The 19,828-nt window shown below is 44.8% G+C and overlaps 1 protein-coding gene across 3 annotated transcripts in view; it reads left to right on the forward strand.

The window, feature by feature from the left end:
- TAGLN3 (transgelin 3) overlaps positions 1-7,290 on the forward strand; it is a 12,191-nt gene extending 4,901 nt beyond the window's left edge. For 2 of the 3 annotated variants that reach the window (XM_009578894.1, XM_009578887.1), the window contains 2 exons: positions 2,409-2,511; positions 6,740-7,290. In XM_009578894.1, coding sequence (XP_009577189.1) covers positions 2,409-2,511; positions 6,740-6,881 — 245 coding nt within the window. In that variant the 3' untranslated portion in view covers positions 6,882-7,290. The remainder of the gene's footprint in view (positions 1-2,408; positions 2,512-6,739) is intronic. The other variant, XM_009578879.1, reaches the window with a different exon arrangement.
- Positions 7,291-19,828: the final 12,538 nt, after the last annotated feature.

Here is a 19,828-nt window from a genome sequence, read left to right on the forward strand (position 1 = left end):
TCGCCACTGACAAATAAAGCAGAGCTGAGCGTGGAGCGTGGGGGGGTGGCAGATGGCTCCGCGAGGCCCATCATCGTGTTTGGCTACCCGTCTTTTGTTTCTTTGTCTTTTTTCGGCGCTTGCCGTCGTTATTCAGCTCATTCACTTTCAAATCCTTCTTCGCGTCCCTCTTCATCCCCGTCAGCCACCGCACTCCCTGTTACACGCTGACAAATAAAGCAGAGCTGAGCGTGGAGCGTGGGGGGGTGGCAGATGGCTCCGCGAGGCCCATCATCGTGTTTGGCTACCCGTCTTTTGTTTCTTTGTCTTTTTTCGGCGCTTGCCGTCGTTATTCAGCTCATTCACTTTCAAATCCTTCTTCGCGTCCCTCTTCATCCCCGTCAGCCACCGCACTCCCTGTTACACGGGAGGCATCCCAAGGACGCTGTACGTGGCATCTGCTGCGGCATATGGTACATCTGCCACTTCGGGGAGCTCTGGGCGTTTCTGCCCCGCGCTCTCCCCTGCGCGCCTGGGTACGTGCGCGCGTGGGATGTCGGCTCGTCAGCCGCCCTCTCGGGCGAGGACCCCGTCTGATGCAGTTTGCGTGAACAAATACAGTAAAACGAGGATTCTGGATGGCTGAGCAGATGGTCCCCTGCAGATAGGACTGCTATAAACTTTAATAGCCACAGTTGGAACCTGCTAGATGTTTTCAGCTTTGGGGTGTCTCCCTCACATCAGCCAGTGTGTTACACATTTAGGTTTGTATGAACCAAAGCCCTGAACTGCGCCTGCCTATCGTCAGGGTGATGCACAGCAGAAACACAGAATGTGCAACGCTCGCTTCCCTCTGCGCTCCGGCTGGTCGACAGTGATTTTCATTAATATTGGTCCACTGGAGGTATTTCTGAAATCTGTTATCATCATCATGTCTCTAGTATCTCATGTTTTTATGAATTACCTATTTTCCCATGTGAAGAACTTACAGTCAAAATCAGATCTGTTAATTAGATAAATTATTTTAGGAAAGAGGAAGAACTGGAACAGAAAGAAAGGGAGGGGGGTCATAGAAACACTTATGGAAGGATTTCAGAAAAGGGAGAGGCAGAAGGCAGATTTCCAACAACTTACCACCTCACATAATTGGAAATACGTGCTGCAACTCATTTTTGCTAGAAAGTTTTCCAAAAGTTAACACGTCTGGATCGGGTAATGAGTTAGGGTCTGTCTGACTCTGATGTCTTTATGTTCCCTGCCCTTTTTACACCAAGTGATAAAGTGCAGGGCAAGAACCAAGAAAAAAGGAGCATTCTTAATTTTTTTAAAAATTTCCGTGTCTCCCTTGTTTGGTTTTTGGTTTTTTTTTAATTCACTGGAGGAATCAGCAAAAGATGTTGACCAAAAAGGAGTATTTATTTATTACCCTTATTTTGGAAGGAGAGACAGGAGGAGGGGATACCATTTTTTAAATGCAAATCTCTATTGAAAATGAGCCTTATATTTCAAAGGTGTAAGGTGCCCTCTTGGAAACCTGGTGAATTTTTAGCTAGTAGACAGGTGTGCTTCTAAGCAAGTGATAGGTAATTTCACCCTTCCCGATACAGGTGGGATAAATTATCCCCTGAGAAGCTTTTCTCTCACTGTTGTTTATGGAGGGAACCTAAAGAACTAGCGATGACCAGATATGTAACTTTCACTTGGCAGAAGATGAGATGAGGCCTGACTTTTTGAAATGAGGAATGTAGTGAGGTAACATGGGGAGGAAATGGAAGAATGGTGGACTGGATGGCAAGAACTGAAGGTATGAAACTGCAGAGCATCGGGTTCGGCAGCCTGAGAAAGGGAGCCAGTAGGAAGGATTTGGGAGGTGATTTGATGGTTAAACTGGGAAAGACTGATACGAGTTAACTGCACAGGAGCTCGCCAGGACTGCTGTGAGCTCTGTTAGCACAGGGACTGTCTGGAATTGCCAGGGGTTAAATGGTGGGATCAGTCTGTTGTGAAGAAACTGAGATACAGCACTGTTATTTAACACACTCTTGTCCTTCAGCCATGTTTTACTGAGTATATTACCGTTCTTTGTACACCAAAGTGGTCTCTTCTTAGGAAAAAAGTTTGCTAAAAGGATTATCCGAGTGACTTAAAATAGTATGGGAGAAAACATTAAAATAACCGGAGGCCTGGAAAACTGGAAATGTCTGAATTGTTAAGTTTCACTTTAACGCTGTCTCTCTGACGAATTTAATAAGCTTTCGCATGTCAGTACCTGCATTTCAGCAACAGTAAAATAGCATTTATAATGCTATTAATGCACTTTTTCAGGGGAGCTGAGGGAGTTAATGCATTGGCTAACATTGTTTATCAGTGTGCCAAGCTATTTGTTGTGCAAGGATTTCTTACATTAATTTCACTGTCTGGCTTTTTAGGGAAGGACATGGCAGCAGTGCAGAGAACCTTAATGGCTCTGGGCAGTTTGGCAGTCACCAAGGATGACGGCTGCTACAAAGGTGATCCATCCTGGTTTCACAGGTAAAGTCCAAAGCACAGCTGCTCAAAGCTGTCTTCCCTGGGAAGCTGGTAATACTGTCTGCCTTTAGGCTTTAAGGAAATTTATTGCGAATGGAAGGGAAGAATCTTTCCAAAGTTTCCTTGTAATGGAGAGATTTTCTCTTCAGAGTCTAGAGGAGGGAAGCAAAGACCCAGCCAGGCAGCAACATTTTCTACCCTTCACTGGTTCCCAACTTTATCAGCATCGCTGCTAGGCCCATGTCTTACCATATCTTGTTGGCCTAAAGTTACGCCAGGGCTGCTGGGGAGGAGCCCTGTGACAGCTGTGTAGCGCAACCTTTTCTCATGTAGCCCCGCCACGCCACCTTACGTGTCCCTCCTGCCCCAGAGCTGGGCCAGCACTACTGGCACCAGGACTAAGGAGCGCGTTGCCCGTGGCTCCAGCTCTGGTTTCCTCCTGGAGGCACCCCTTTTGCACGAGGCTGCTCCAGGCTGCGTTGGTGTGGACGTGTGTGTGCACGCGTGGGGATGGGGACCCTGCTGGATGGCTGGCTTTTGGTAGGGCTCACAGGGAGGAATGCAGCACCCTGCCCCAGGCACCTTCGTAGCATATCCATCTTGCTGCGTGAGGGTCCCATCCTGATCACTGAAGAAGAGACGTAATTTTCTTGTCCACCAACGTTATCCCTGACTCTTATTCCCTAGAAGGAGAGCAATGATACTTGGGAAATTCAGCCACCAGTTTTGATGACATTCATCTATTTAGCAGCTTCAGCTAATCCTCTATATCCATTTATGAAGAAAAGGGAATGGAAATGGCAGCAGCCATGCAGATATGTGTGTCCTAAGAGTAGTTGGCAGGAAAAGTGTACTTTTGCTTCACATCAGATAACAGACAGAAAGACTAATGAAGACAAGGCTGTCATGGATGTCTGCAAACCCCCATATCGTGACCCCTTTACTGAACAAAGAGAAGGCATGAAGCCTCTTTCCATTTTTCATCAAACCAAAAATGATTTCATTTCCCAGTCATCTCTTTTCTTGGGGAGTACCATTATCTGTGAAGAATTCTCTGTCTTGGCAAAGCTGTTTATTTGCTCTAAATCTTCATTTGTTTTGGCTAGGGAGGCTGAGAAGCGGGGACAGGAAGAAAAGGAAATCCTCCCACAGTTAGCCCTCCTGCCACACAGGCATATTCTTGACATGAGATTCTGCCATCCAAGAGTATTTCTTACGCCGAAATGTCTGAGGCATGTTAACAAAAAGAGTGCTGGCTGCTTGCCTTTGGTTTCCTTGAATTTTCTAATGTCTAGGTGAGGCTCAGCAAAAGTAACGCAAGCTTCGCTTGGTTTGTCTTAAACCTTGAGCTGGTTTAACTGAGGCTAAGGGAAACTTGAATTTTAGGTGAATAAGTGCAAACTCCTATGCATTCTTTATATGAAATTAGTTTAAATTAACTTAATACAGTGCACAAATAGATTTGTATTTATGGAATATAATTGGGTTTAAAATTGGGTTCAAATCCAGTTACGCACTTTAATATAAACCAGATATGAAATCACTATGACCCAGACAGACTTATTTGTTTTATGTAACTAAAACAAAGTCCGACATGGAAAAATTAATTTTCATCTGGACTCTTAATTGTGGGTGGGAACAGTTTTCATTGGCATAAATGAAGATGTGATCACCTCCCTTCTCCCCTAGCTGTCTGTCCTGCCTGAACTGCTTGGATAGCCAATCCATATCTATTGCAGCCCCTGAAATACCATTTTATAGCCACTGCCTTAAAGAAAACTGATGTTATTTCTATAAGGAAATAACATATTGCAGATCAGGAGCTGTTTTCTGAGTAGCTTACCCATCCCTTAAGGCAGATCAAGCCCCCTCACTGACACCCAGTGTTAGTCATGAGTCAGGGCTTTCAGGCTGATTCTTAATCGCCTTAAGCTAAATTGAAAGAAGTCAAGATTAAATGGAATAAGAGTATCCATGCAGGGATCTACAGCAATTAAGATACCCCCACACGTGAGCTAAGCCGTTTAACTTTCCATTGCCAGTGTCTCATGTACCCAGTCCCACCAGGCCTGATTGCCCCTTCCTTGTGTGCTCTAGCAAGGTTCACGTCTCCATGGCTGTTCGTTATCTCATGGTTTGGCAACCACGAGCACTGGTGCAAAGCTGGCACAAAAAGTTAACAGATCTGGTGGGCTCAGTTTGCAGTAAGGGTGATGGCAGACAGGCCAAACAGAACTTGACGTGGTGTGAGACACTGAGGGGAACAGACTTGCCCTCACCTCTTTTTCTACCATCTCGGTTAAGGCCATTTCCACCAACCTAAAAGTACACCAAACGTAAGTACATGTTATTGTCTGTAAGACCATCATAAATGAAATGTGGTGCTTATGATGGTAAAAATAACACTATATGATACAAACGGCGTACGTAATCAACTTTTATTAGCATATCCGGGCTTCTCTTTAGTCTCTCTTTTTATTCCTTCTTTGCAGTTCTCATTTTTTTTCCTGTTCAGAGTTACTTTTCAACTTTCTGTGGAATTACTCCACAACACAGCTGAACATTCTAGGAGGAAAGAGAAAAAAATAATAGAATGTGTTCCTGGGATTTTAATTAAAATAAAGGCAGACACAGTGAACCTGAGATTCAATTAGGTAATAGGAGTAGTTCTAAAAACATCCTCTCATGGAGATCCTGGCAGTAGTTCAGTGCCCGTGTAAGTATTCTGGAAAAGAAATTAAGCAGCAGCAAGCGGGGGTTGCTTTCTGAGGCGGACGCAGTTCTGTGTGCCTCCCTCCGAAACGGCATGCTTTCTGGCAAGAGCTGTGGCACCTGAGAGCCTGTGATGGGCTTCTATAAGCCCTCTTACTAGCCTATACATGAACACTGGAGACCCATTCTGAAAAATGACAGGTCAGTGCTGGTTTCCTGTGGATCTTTCTCACCTTTCTGCTTTGCTGGGCTTTCATGCAACGGGGTGTTTCTCCTGCAATGTTCTGAACACCCTGAGCCTAGCAAAGAGTTTAAGTGCTTTTTTGGGCTCAAGCCAGGGTGCTCAGCACAGTACAGGATCAGACCCTCACAGAGAGGATCATGTTGATGGTTTTCAATCACAGCAGGCACCTAATCTAGCGTTCTCATCTAGCGGTGGGGTGGGGAGGAAAGGGGAATTGTAACGTGATGCCATATTGCAGGGTAACCGGATCCCAGGACAAACAGACACAGCAGGGAGAAAGATTGTACCCGGGTGGGAGTAGAGTCTGGTTGATTGAAAGCCTCCCTCAGTCTGGGGCTCTGCAGATTCATACAGCTTATTTGGTAGCAACAGACTGATCCTTCTCCCTTGTAAATTACTTGTTTTCCCCACCTTGTATACACGAAAGATGATTAATCCAAGATGAACAGTTTCTCGCAAGGCGGCAGAGTAAAAATTTTTGTCCTTCTTTTTAAGCTCCACTTTGGCCCTCAATGCTATTTTCAGGGAAAAGAGGCTCCTTTTAAATGCCGACAAAGGTTTGATCCAAAGGGCTTTTGAGACCAGGGACGCTGAACAAAAGTGGTCAGTATCTTTTGACAGAAGATGAAGGACTGTCATACAGTTAAGACACAGGTGCAAAGAGCAAAGTCTATTGCTTAGAGGAGAGAGATGTAGAAATGGCAACAGAGCAATTGTTCTGTCCTGCGGGCAGCCATCATCCACTCTGCCGAAATGAGCAAGTCACTTCTCTGTCCCATTGTTTCTCTGGGTACATTCAGCTCTTATTTACTCCACTGAGTTAAATTATACCAATTTGTACTGTTGCTCTAGATGGGTGTCAGCTTGTATTAGAGCACAGGTAAGTGTCTCATTGATCAGATCCCATGGACTACAGCTTTTAAGGGCTATAGGGCTTAACACAAACTAATCCTATCATGAGTGTTATATACAGCACTACATAAATATTTTACCTGTCATAGCTGCTGGGGAAGTCCCTTGGGGTTCTTGAGTAAGTGCTGCAGTGAAAGTCTGAAGTGTTGTAGGTTTGACTAGAGCATTACTTCTAACTGCAGGAAAGCAATTAGCCCAGCCGGCATCGTCCAGCCCATGGGATGGTGCAAATGAAATATTGCATTACAGGGGGAACGTCTGTTAACGTGAGCCAATTTCAGATTGCTTTTCATGATCCTCTCTCTGGGCATACGCAGAATGACAGTATGTCTGTACGTTGCTTTTTTGTGTGTGTCTGGACAGGAAAGCACAGCAGAATCGACGAGGATTTTCAGAAGAGCAGCTTCGTCAGGGACAGAACGTAATAGGCCTTCAGATGGGCAGCAACAAAGGAGCATCACAGTCGGGTATGACAGGCTATGGGATGCCAAGGCAGATCATCTAAAAGCATCTCTGTCTGTAGAGAAAACACTCCTTCTGCAGCATGGTCTGTTAAAAAAAAAAGAAAAAGAAAAAAAAAGCTCATTAGTTCCCTTTCTGCCTGGTTTTTAATAGTTAGCGCTCTCTGAGGTTTGGGGTATTTTTGGTTTGGTTTGTTTTATTTGCAGCTGCAAGAGCTCATCTAGGCACTTGGGTTTTCGTGGTGGTGTGTGTCAGTTCACAGCACGTGCGCACTGCTGCCTCCTACTTTTCACTTCTGAACTATGCAAAGACAACTATTCTGTATTAATTTATTTGCAAAGTGTTATCTTCCATGTTTGTCTCACACCGCACTTGTATTTCAACAAGTAACCTCGTTCTTCAATTCAGTGATGATATTGTTTGACCTAAGAATAAAGACAAATTAAAGACACCTCTTAGACTCATTATTTAGAGGAGGTAAAAGCAATTAAAACCAACGAACATATGGTACAGCGCTGAGGAGTTAAATGTTTTGAATGGTTGATCTGTCTCGTCTCTAACCCAGAGCCCTCTCTGAGTGACATCTTGCTATAGTGTTTATAGCCTGTGTTACATGTTCAATTTAGTGTTTGTCTAAAGGCACACCGAATGTATTTTCCTAAAAAGAAGAGAAGATATATTGTCCATTGGGTCCGATTCATGTAGTCCCACCCAATTTAGCTCAGATTTCCCTTGACCTAGTGTGCTGGGTTGACTGCAGCTGGCAAACTTGTGGATCGAGATAAAATCGGTTTAACAGGGAAAGCAAAGGCTGTGTGTGAAAACAAAGCAAGATAAGGAATTAATTCACTACTTCCCATTGGCAGGCAGACATTTAGTCGTTTCCTGGAAAGCACGGCCTCAGCATGCATGATGGTTACTTGTTGTCACAGACATCCCCCTGTCCTCCTCCTTTTCCCTGAGCTTTTGTTGCTGACCACGACACCATATGTATGGAATACCCCTTTGGTCAATTGGGGTCAGCTGTCCCAGCTGTGTCCCCTCCCAGCTTCTAGCCCACCCCCAGCTGTGAATGAGAAAGGGAGAAGACCTTGACACTGTGCGGACACTGTTTAGCAATAGCCACCGCACTGGTGTGTTACCAACACTGCTTTAGTCACAAATCCAAAGCACAGCACCCTACGGGCTGCTGGGGAGAAGATGATTGACTCCAACCAGACCCAGTACACCCAGCAGCAGGTGAGTCTCCAAATTCAGGGAATTCTTCACCATGAAAGGACAATCTGTCAGACAGAAGTGAGAACAGGCTTTACCTTGTGATAGCTGATACTATATCAAACAAAACACAAAACAAGAAGTGTTTTAAATGCAAAGGAAAAAATAGAAGAAAAGTGCCAGAATGCTTCTGACCTGAAAAATGCCCACAGTTCAAATTCAAATAATCTGTTATGCTCACCTGTGATGGGCTGTAAATGTGGCTGGTAGTTCATTTTGGGACAGTTTGCTGGAGAGTCAATAGAAGAACTTGCTGACATACTCATCCGGCCACAGAAGCTTGCCAGAGCAGGTTGACCTGCCAGTCTGTGCAGGTTGCCTTGCGGCTGTGTGGCACATACACTTGGGGCATGCACACTATTTTCTCTCCAGGGTTTTCTTGCTGTCAACTATTTCTGCCAGCTTTAGTCGCAAAGCCCAATCACTTCTTCCCCACAGGCAAGTGGGAAGGGAAACATGATGGTAGAACTCTGTGGGCTTTTTTTTTTAATTCGTGACAGACTTCCAAGAAGGCCTGAAAATGTAATATCTGGGCAGGTAACAAATGAAGGGTAATCTGTTCTGACAGCTGTCTGAGTGCCTACATACATAGGTAGGGGTGACTTCTGTCTGGGTTTGAACCTCGTGACACATGGTGGCAGCTGGTTGTCCACTAAGTAGCCATGGAGCCAGCGACATACAGATTGATGTGGCTTCAAAAGTTTCTATTCCTGAGTAAACTGAAGGGATGATTCCCCCAGCTCAGATGGAACTCTATCCTCCCTTCAGGAGAAGGACGAGAATAACACCTCCCCACTTCAGTCAAGCTTTGCTGAAGCACTGTGGAGCACAGCAAGCATGAAATGACGTAAAGGTCACGTTACATAGTTGGGGCTGAGGGGATCTATAGCAGCTGCCACTGAGAAGGTCCTGCCCCCACTTGTACCTTCTCTTTTACCTGCCAGGGCATCTTGGCTCCACCACTGTGCTCTTGTCAAGCACTTTTTTGTGTTTACTACCTGTTTAGGGCTATTTTTCATTATTTAGGTGAATTAGCTCAGCAGAGGATCAGATGGTGCATCTGGGGTAGGAGCTCACCTTTCAGCTGTGGTGGGGCATTAGCTCAGTGTGAAGTATAACATGTGACTTCCCCCTAGATATTACTTTAGGCGTAATGTGAAAAGAATAGCAATTTTTCTTACTAAAAGCAAATAAGCTGGTTAAGAAAATCTGGGCTGATGGCAAGACAAATGACTGCCACCAGAAATTTCACCATTGTGAATGTGAACAGACACCATCTTCCCCTCACAGAAATCAGAAAGTCACAGCCACAGCAGACAAAATAGCCGGATGAGAGGAGCTGGAAGCACTGCCTTGCAGGTAAGAAGTCTGAGAGGTCACAGCCTGATCCCTCTGCCCCACGCCACCCGCACAGGGGACACAGACTGCAGGAGCCGGACCTGAACTTGGTGACCTGGGTCTACCCCCTCCTTTTGGCTGCAGAATTGCCATTCTATATGTCCTTCTCTCTGGAAATACCATTTTTAAGTGCCACGTGCCAATTGCATTCCCAGGGTATGTTACTGACTTTCTGTATCCCTGATGCCACACTGTGGCATCACCTGCCCCCCTTCTCTGTCAAATTTTCTCCCTGACCTTACAGCCAGCAGAGGGGACCTGGATAAATTCAGGTCCCAGCCACTAGCACAGCTGACTCAGAAGAGCAGGCAGACCTACTGGTCAGAGCAGTGGTCCATCTAGCCCAGCACTCTGCCTCTGCCAGTGGCAAAAGAAGAGGCTACTTGGAAAGAGCACTTGAGCCCGGCCGCTTTCTGCAGTCCCTGCCCTTCCTTCTCCATCAGCATCTGCGATTGTTGCAATAGGGTACATCCCAGCAGAAGAAAGACCATGCCCCAACTAAATGTTCTTTCATCAAAGCTGCGTTCCCTAATTAAACGTGCTTTCATTAGGTTTGGCATTCTAACAGCCTCATTGAAGTTATAGAAAACATTGTGTGCTTGCACAGCAAAAAACCCCCATGGTAATGTTAACAAACCATATTAGCAACAACAGCTAAGTGCTCCAGGAAAGAAAATCTATACCCTGTGGCTGCAGACACAGGACCTGGTTAGCGTGGGAACAGCAGTAAAAAAGACTGATTCCCCAGGATCTTATTTTTGGTACCCCCTCCCCAAGCTCACACCACATTCTTTCATTACCTTAAACCATCAAACTAACCTAGCTGTTAATATCTGGCAGTAGATGCTGCAAAGTATACTTTATTCTGTGGGTTAACCTTATCCTTCCATATTCCCATATGAAGGATATAGAAATATTAATGTTATTGTTAATTAAATATTAACACACTCTGCCTACTAATGTTCTCCTATTAAAACATCCTTACTACTAAGTTTACAAACATCTTAAGCTAAGAAGTAAATTAATATAGTTCAAGGCTACTTTAGTAACCAAGTCAGCCGGAAACATTATCGCTTTTGTTATATTAACAACAAACCATTGTAAGTTTGCTTCTACCGCATCAAAAACACTTACGCAGGTCTCCCAGAAGCCCAATTAATTTCTTCGACAACCTTCTGCATTGATACTACTAAAAGCCTTGATACACATTAGAATAGAGACATACAGGAGCTTGGAACACGTACTGAAGGGTATGGTGTGAGTGAGTGCTTGGGAGGGGGCAGGCGTGTGTTTCCTCTCCTAGCTATTGGGCTCTCCAACGCTCAGGGGAGGGTTCCCTCCGCAGATGATGAACAACATCTCACTTAAGGCTGTGAGCTCGGTTTGACATCGAGTATGAGCTAAGGCAAGACTCCTCACGCGCTGCCTATAGCCCTTCTTGAAGCCTGGCTGTACCTTGGTCAACCATCCCAGCTTAAAACCAAAATAAAACACTTTTGTGAGAAAGCGCTTTAAATATCCTCCCCCCCAGCAGCTGTACCAGAGGAAGCCCCATCATAGCAGGCTGGACCAGAAACACCTTAAACATTGCTACCCTTGTGCTTCAGTTTGCCATACCTGTAGAAATGTAAACGACATTTATCTGCCTCTATGAAGGTTTTGTGACCTTGACTTCATTATGGACAATTGCTTGGTAACTTCTTTTCAACATTAAGGTGGCATCTAATGGTTTTCTGAGAGGATGCTGTACAGGTGTGTGAGTGAGGAAGAACCACATATATGAGCGTGGAATCCAAGTTTATCCCTATTTATAAGGAGAGCAGAAAGAAAATACAATGAACAGAAAGTCAATATTAAGTTCAGCCAGTTCACTTAAGCTGGAGCTTGAGGACTATCAGGCTAACATAACATGATGTGTTTTAAATAAAGACTAATGAGGGTGAATGGCACGAAGAGGCTTCGCTCTTCAGTAAGCACTACTTTGCAACGTGCCTCTGCTGAACAGCATCCCCCGTGCCCAGCAGGGGTGCGAGGAGAAGGTGCTGCTGGCAGCAACGGGTGCCAGCCGACCCTTCCCTCCTGCCTGCCAGCTGCCAGCGGGGGCTGTGCGCACTCCGGCCACAGCGCATTCAGACCAAGCTGACTTGTTTTACTAACTGCTTAGGCCCAGACAGAGCCACCAGGGAGGAAGGGTGAGGACTCAGGACATCAGCGTTTCATTGCTATGTCTGTAATCGATTGCATTTGGCTCTGGCTGCATTGTTTGGCTTTGCCGTTTCTCTTGCATGAAAGCAGGGCTAATAGTCACTTAACAGCGATGGCTTGAACAGCTCGGGCGTTAATAGGATCAGTGATATGGTAATGTCTCCTAACTAGAAATAAGCTTTAAATATCTTTAGAAGGGAAGCGAGCACCTTTAGTTGAAAGAAATTCAGCCATTGACTCTAAGCCCCTTCTGTGACTGCCATGGTAGTTCCTCAGCCAGGGAGTGAGGAGCCACCAAGGCTGCAGACGAGCGTGTGTACACAGACCCCTCTCCAGCTATTTTGTCTTCCATAAACTTAAAAAGAAACATAAAAGCTGATTTTGTAATGCACGCTTAAGCTACTAAGGCAAACAATCTGCAACACCCTGAATTTAAGGCGATCCCCAAATAGACAGGGAGAGGAACAGACAATTTTGTCAGCACGTGTTTTGTGCACAGTATGCTCTTGACTGGAAACACGTGTTTTCCCTCTCTGTGGAGCTTGGTGTCCTGCAGAAAAGGCAAGTGACATGGGCACGAAGACAACACAAGCGACTGCTAGGAAAATATGCGCAGGCAGCCACCTGTCCCCACTCTAACAAACAGTTTTACCTATTTAAACTTCGCTGAAGTTATTCTTCCCACCTGAATCTCCAAAATAAAAACACCACAGTTCTGTGACTAAGCTCAAGCAATAGAAAACCATGAGGCAAAATGGGAGGGGGGAGATGAAAAAAGAGATACTAACTATTACTGTAGGGGGAGAATCACAGCCTTGGATGGAAGGAAATTTTTCTGCTCTCATCTTGCAGTGTTCATGTGACAGCACAGTGCACAATGCTGTGACATTCAACTAAAGTTATAATGCCATTTCTCAGATGCAGAAATACATTTGTCTGTAGGCCTATTGAATTTATAGAGGAAATTAGACAGGTGACCTTTCTCCCTAATGAAATTTCTATTAAATGGCTCACTTTGGTAGAAATGTTACTCCGTTATTGGGCAGGAGTAAATCCTATGCTCTAGTGAGTCAGGGCTCTGCAGACCGCATGGCAGGTTTAATGCTTGTGCCTAGGTTCAGAAGCAGCGATGTCCAGAAACGCAGGAGCGGTCTCTGCCCTGCCCTGCCCTGCGGACCTGCAGGGCCAGGCTCGCCTGGCGAGGGGAGAGGCAGTGCTAGAGGGAAGGAGCCGGCACCCTCAGGCACGTGGCTTGCGGGGGCTCGAAGCAGCACAGCGTGTCTGAGACAGACCGATGACTGCTGGGTATTGCCAAACTGGATTTTAAGAAAGGGCGTGCATTGTCATCTTGTCAATAAAGAAGTGAGGTGGATGAAAGCTTTTTTGTTTGCACAAAAATCAGCTAAATGCTCTGTTTCTCTCATTCCTTGTTAAGGCACGGGAAAAGAGAAGGACAAAAATGAGCAGCGATTGTTTTTAGGAGCAGGTTTGGCATTAGTGTCGTTATGAGTCAACACTTCATTCTAAGTTTCTTTGTATTAGCTCCCACACATAATGTAGATGGAAGGGTAGCTCTGCTGCTTCCAGTTCCTTCCAACACACAACCCAAGAGATGTTGTTTTGACCAGGTTCTTAAAGATGCTGGAGCTCCTCCCCCCATGGATGTGCCTTAACACCCCAGAGCTGCTGAGCACCTGACCTGGTCTTTGGGGGTTTGGCCCTTGGTAAAAGGGGGACGACACCACTTCCCCATTTCGCAGGAAAACAGTCACATAAATGCAGGTCTGGCTTTAAAGTGGTTGGATACCATGGCAACATTGGTTTTCCAAGTGAATAGAAAAAGCTTTCGAAGCAAGGAGGAAAAATCAATACTTCAGGTACAGTTTGGAAGGTGTAGGTGGGATATCAAGGGAACCTGTGCATCTGCCAGGAGTGACCACCATCTCCTGGCAGCCTCCGAAGAGACCTTTTCCCCTGATCTGCCACGACAATTCAGATGAACCAAGCATTGTGCCACAGTTGTGGCAGGGGTGTTAAACCAAAGCAGCTTTTCTTGGATTCCCCCTACCTCAGAAGGGTATTTGGGAACACAGTTAACGGTTGGACTTGATGATCTTAAGGGCCTTTTCCAACCTAAATGATTCTATGATTCTATGAAGATGGGCTACAGCTGGGTCCCCACACAAGTAGCAGCTGGAGAAGGTCTTACTACTGAAAAGCAAGAGTTTGAGCTGTGGGCGGGTGGATTTGATTGCTAGATTGCATGAAGGAACTGCAGTGAAAGGTTTAGGCCTTGCCTGAGGAAATATAAGGTGGGGTAAACAAAACCCAGGCTCATGTGCGTAAGTTGAAGTGCACTTTGCTTTCCTGTTGTGGGAGCTTTTGCTCTGAGGCAGCATCCATAAAGTGGCCCAGCATTGGCAGGGGCTGCTGGGAATGTAAGAAAGCAGCTATCAATCCTTCTTGGCTGTTTGTTATTAAGTGTGTTTTATTGCTGGATGTTGATGGAGCCGTTATTAACCAGGGGCAGCATGGCCACAGCTGAAAGTGAGCTGTGTAGGGGTGCAGCTGTATGAAGGCATCTGTCTCCTGAGCACGCACGGCCCTTGCAGGAGCTGCTGGAGGCAGAGGACAGCTGGCTCACTTGGGAAAGGCTGGCAGCTAAGATGTCCTGACTGCCACCGTGAAGGTCAATGGAACGGACCTGCAGTTCCTGAGTCCTGGGAATTGTTTTTCAGACTCCTGTGCACTTAGTTTAGTTCTCTACTATTTGTATCAGAGATTTACTCTTCACGATTTCTTAGGGTAATAAAAAAGCATCTGTGCTCGGGTGTCAAAAAGAGACCCACTGAAATCCTAGTGTGTAAGAGATTTACTTAGCCCTGGAGGTCTTGCTTTAAAACGAAAGTTATTTTCTCTTCCTGCTCTGAAATTTTTAACTATGTGAATCCTTCCCCCACAGGCCTTGCCATAATCCAGGCTGGTTTATAAAATGCCAAATACAATGGCTGAAACAGAGATTTTTTTTTTTTTTTTTTTTTCCCCCCCGTGTTAGTAAGTCAAGCTATTGCCATCACCTTTCAAGAGAGAATACAAAGAGAAGTATTATGTGAAGGTGATTGCTGTGATAGGTTTCTATGTTTTCTGGATGTGAAACACCCGTAACCAGTTGAGCCAAAGTAAGTAGAAAAAAAACATAGTGCATTTGTAGTAATTGGCTATTTTTCTTTTTTCCTATTACTTCTCTGCCTTTTTCTCTTTCTTTTTATATACTTGGTGTAGGATGAGGATCAAAAGGAAAATTATTGTTTACAGCCAGATTCAGCAGTCTCTGTATTCTGTAAAATGAATCCATGAATGATTAAACAGGTTTTGTGCTGTTTGCTTTTTAAGTGGGAGTTGTGAAATAAAAGCAAGCTATAGTACTGCAGTGTCACTGAAGCAGGCTGCGTGAGTGAACCTCACTTTGGCAGAATATGTTCTGTATTTAAAATGTCTGTCTCCATGTAATATGATGAGTCCCTTAAGAACTACCTTCTGTGGTTGCTCTGTGAATTGCACTCCCACTGGAGTCAAGTACATCCAGGCAAATTGGATTATTAGCTGGAGATAAATGGGCCCAGGGAGCACTTAACTGAAGGAGCAATGACGCTCATGCCCTTCAACTAAGTATAAACGCTGCCTCTTTCTTACAAAAGCGGGAGGTATGGAGGAAGGGGTTTCAGTTCTGAACACCGTCTGCTTGCTTTAAGAGGCTGTGTGCTAGCTATAATGGATGAATCATAAACCTTAGCATTCATCTAGAATGAATCTTTAGTTTTGAAGACAATGAATTTCAGAAAACGTTACCCTCTTCATAATAATTTTGAAATAAAAGGAGCGATTTAGCTTTCTGTTTAGGACTATCTTCTTAAAATGATATTGTTGGTTTAATCTGTACTACAGGTATAACATGTGTGATTAAGGCCAGTTGAGAACAGTTAGCATGCTTTAAACTTCAAAACCTTTCCTTGCAGTGATATTTCTAGAGTATCAGAATCAGAAAATGGAGGATGGAAACAACTGGATTTCTTTGTTCACTAGCAAAGATGGTGGGTGAGATGTGAGCCCCAAACAGAGCACTGTGTGGTCAGCAAAGTTTGCAAGGGACTGAACTGCAGTGGTCATGACTGGCGTAAGTGGGGGATGACGCGTGCAGCGCCCCGGGATGGGCAGAGAAAACAAAGGGTGTTTTTTGATTCCTGGACCCCTTATTTAAACCTGAAAAGAGGGAGGGGGCAGGGGGGGGAAATACGGTCTGATAGAAAGGAAACACTAAAAGCAAACATTTCCTACCTGCTACCAACTTGCCTGTTTTATACGTGTGGTGGATCTTTAGGAAAAAATGCAAATTAGAAAGTAAATGAGTTACAAGAATAGCTAGATGGACAGCTTGAAATAACCCATGAAATAAAGGAAAACGTGGACAAAATAGAAGGTGTTTTCAGAAAAAAAAGACTAGAGTGGACGGGATCCCTAGAAGGGGGAACCAGCTGCTCTATTAGAAAAAGGAGGATCCTCCTCATTTGGGAGGAGAAGGAGATGAATGACCTCTACAAATGGAAACATAAACCAGTCAGACTTAATGTCGTCTATACCACTCCTTCTGTCACCGCAGGTCACCAAGGGTCTCGAATTTGAGTTGTCCCTTTGGTCAATGTTTATATATTCTCACTTAATATTGCTAATTTAAAAAACATATATAGCAAATGAAGGTGAAAGTCCTGTCATCTTGGCTGGGAAGGAGGGAAGTCGGATCTTTATTCGCATTAGTGGGAAGTTGTTCATAGCAGAGACCAGTAATGTACATTGCTTAAAGAGAACTGCCATTTGCTTGTTTACGTGGGTGTCTAAAAATAAGACTGAATGCACAGCAAAACATACACGCTCTCCCCAGAACCTCACCTCTGCGCAGGCAAAGCTGCTGCACTGGGATAAGCTGTTCCCATGTCCGGCGGGAGCTACTGATCCAAAGAAACAAAAGACAGTGTTCCTGCTTAAGACTTTTTATTCTGAGATGGATGAGTGTCTATCCATCAAAACGAAACCAGAACCTCCAAAAGAACAGGGATTTTTTTTTTTTTTTTTTTTTCCGAAACTGTTTTGCTCCTTGGAGTGAGGGAAATTAACTCCAGAAATAGCTCTTCAAAGAACATTACTTATGAGCTGGGTGCTTGTAACTAAACTTTGTCCTTTGAGATAAAGGCTGTGGCTATTGCTGTTTCCTTGGTGTTTTACAGAATGAATCATGTTTCCTCCCTTGGGATTCGTTACAAATGCAGAGCACTCCTGAGACTTATCGTGGTATCTGTGAGTCCTTTAAAATCCCCAGGAGGAGGGCTGCACTGAAAATGCAATGTATTATGAAGACTCATTGAAAAATACAATTTCTATAACCAATTTAAACCATAGGAATCACATTGTACATAGAGTTTTCCCCTTCTCCCCTCCTCTCCCCCCACTTCCCTCCCCTCCCCCCTCGCCCCCCCAAGAAACATAGGGAAATTAGAGTCTAAATCTATTCTTAAAAAAGATACTAGAGAAAAGTTTGAGAAATGATCAGGCCGAGACAAGTTCAGGAATTTGGTGTCTTGAACAGGATCCCAACAATGTGATGGGTTCAGCGAAGGCGTGTAAGGGTAGCAGGACCCTACAGCTGCCTCCCGGTAATGGTTCTGGGGGAGAAATATTGACAGCCCTGGGTGTCACTTGCAAGACTGAAAGCCAAGACACCATGAGGCTGCACAGATCCTAAGCTGTGTGAGGAGGGGTCCAGGCTGTTCACGTAAAAGTGAAGGCATTTTTTGTCTTGTTTGTATTATTATGTGGCCATGGCAGTAAAAACTCTTAGGAGGGTGGCTCTGCCAGCATCTCAGATGATCCTAAATTAGCTCTCCCCTCCTTTTGACTTAACAAAACACCACGAAGAATCCATCTTGCCTGTTAAAATAAATCCACTACAAGCCTGGACAGGCAAAAGGTAGGAAGAGGAAGATGACCAGCCAACATGAAAGTGGATATAGAGGTCTGAAGGTCAAGGCACACAAACGTTCAGCTCTGCTCTGTTACCTGGGGGAAGCGCAGAGTCTTGGCAGGTTCTGACATTACTGTACACAAGGGATTTAGTGCAGGGATCTTATTCCGTGCTTTCCAGACCACAAAGGATACCGAAATTTCGCTGCAGCAGGCAAGTGCAGCTTATGTGACCAGCTATCTTTACTAGGCACCGTACTTGCACATGTGTGATCAGCTTCTGTTTGCTGTGATATCCTCCTGATCCTCAAGTACTGATCTTTAAACAAATCTCAGGTGGCTTCCCCAGTTTGGCAAACTGCTGATCAGACTGATTTCCCTAATGGTCTTGATTAGCTTCATTTTATCTTTTGTGAGGTGATTGGCTCTAACATTGGGAGAGTTGAACCTGCTTGAGAGCATATGGAGTAGGGCCTGCTTGTGGAAAAATACGGTATTTAAATCCCAGATACAGCTTTTGTCCACAGAGCTGGCTCAAGTGGTGTTGCTGTGAGATGTCAACTGGTGGAGCTGGATAACATGATGGTGCTGGAGGAAGGTTCACAACTCTTTGAGTTGAAGCTGTATGGAGACCCAAGGGTGGAAAGGGTGCTTCTCTCTGCTGAACTTCCACACAGCAGACACAAAAGGTAAAACCAAAACAAAACTCCCTCAGCTGTAGTTCAAACTATGGTAACATTTTCTTTTTAGTCGGGGTCTTGTGATGACACTGTAAATGGATCAGACAAGGCTGTAGCTCCCTGCTGTTAATAGCTCCTCAGTTCTTGCGATTTCATCATGTGGCAGTGAATGCGTAAGGACACTGCCATATGCAGATCACAACCACATCCAACCCTTTGAAGTCCCGCTGATCTAACCAACATACAAACAGCAATCTCTGTAATACAGAACCTAGAAACAGGCAGGAGAAACAAATGCAGCTTATGTGGATCACAGTAACAAGTTTTATATTTAGACTTTCATTTTTGTTTCCATCAGTCCAGATCCTCTTAACTTCTGCCTGTTATTTCACTGCCCTCAGCCCAAGGGCACAAGCAGATATTCAAGCTGGTGATCAATCCCTAATGAAGATTAGTGTCCCTGCAGCTGAGCTAGAGCAGTTGCCTGCAAGTACTCAAAGATGTCAAGGTCAGAGGGGACTGCGATGACCTAGCAAGAACATCAGGAGCATCTCTGAAAGAAGTTTGAACAGGGGACCGTCCAATTTGGTGAACAGGACTCAGTGCAATTCTTGGTCAGTTGTATTCATGGTTAACAGCCCTCACTAGTGGTTCATCTTGACTGGTTTGCCTGTGCTTGTGCACGGTGTTTATTCTGAACACCAGATCTTCTTTGTAAGTTATCTAGTCGCACTGCCCTGCCTGTGCTGGCACTTACAATTTTCTTTGTCTTGGTGAGGAGCCTGCCAATAAGACAGCTATGTAATTCAAACACTAAAAATACTTTTGTTTAAACTGTTCCTTCTCAAATTAACTTGACTAACTTCCTGGTGTACCTCCCTGTCAAGTATGTTTTTTCAGTTCTTGAATTAACTTCTGTAGCTCTCTACTTACCAAAATTTTTGTGGGTGAGGGATGACAACAGCAGTGTCAGTCACCGCTAGGGGGTGGAATGTCGAGATGCCCCAAAACCCCTGAACAAAGAAACTGAAACCCCGAAGTCACCAAACTGACTGAAACAGCTTGTTTAATACTTGGAAGTGCAAATAATCTAAGTGTTTGATAGTAGGTTAATTCAAGTTATTTGCTTTATGTCGTAGTTTAACCCCAGCCAGCAACTAAGCCCCACACAGCTGCTCGCTCACTCCTCACCAGTGGGATGGGGGGAAGATTTGGAAGAGCAAAAGTGAGAAAACTCATGGGTTGAGGTAAAGACAGTTTAATAGAGAAAGCAAAAGCTGTGCACGCAAGCAAAGCAAAACAAGGAATTCATTCACTCCTTCCCGTCGGCAGGCAGGTGTTCAGCCACCTCCAGGAAAGCAGGGCTCCATCACGCGTAATGGTGACTTGGGAAGACAAACGCCATCACTTCGAATGTCCC

The sequence above is a fragment of the Fulmarus glacialis genome, unplaced genomic scaffold, assembly GCF_000690835.1.
Source record: "Fulmarus glacialis isolate BGI_N327 unplaced genomic scaffold, ASM69083v1 scaffold17370, whole genome shotgun sequence".
In the NCBI taxonomy this organism is placed as follows: Eukaryota; Metazoa; Chordata; class Aves; order Procellariiformes; family Procellariidae; genus Fulmarus; species Fulmarus glacialis.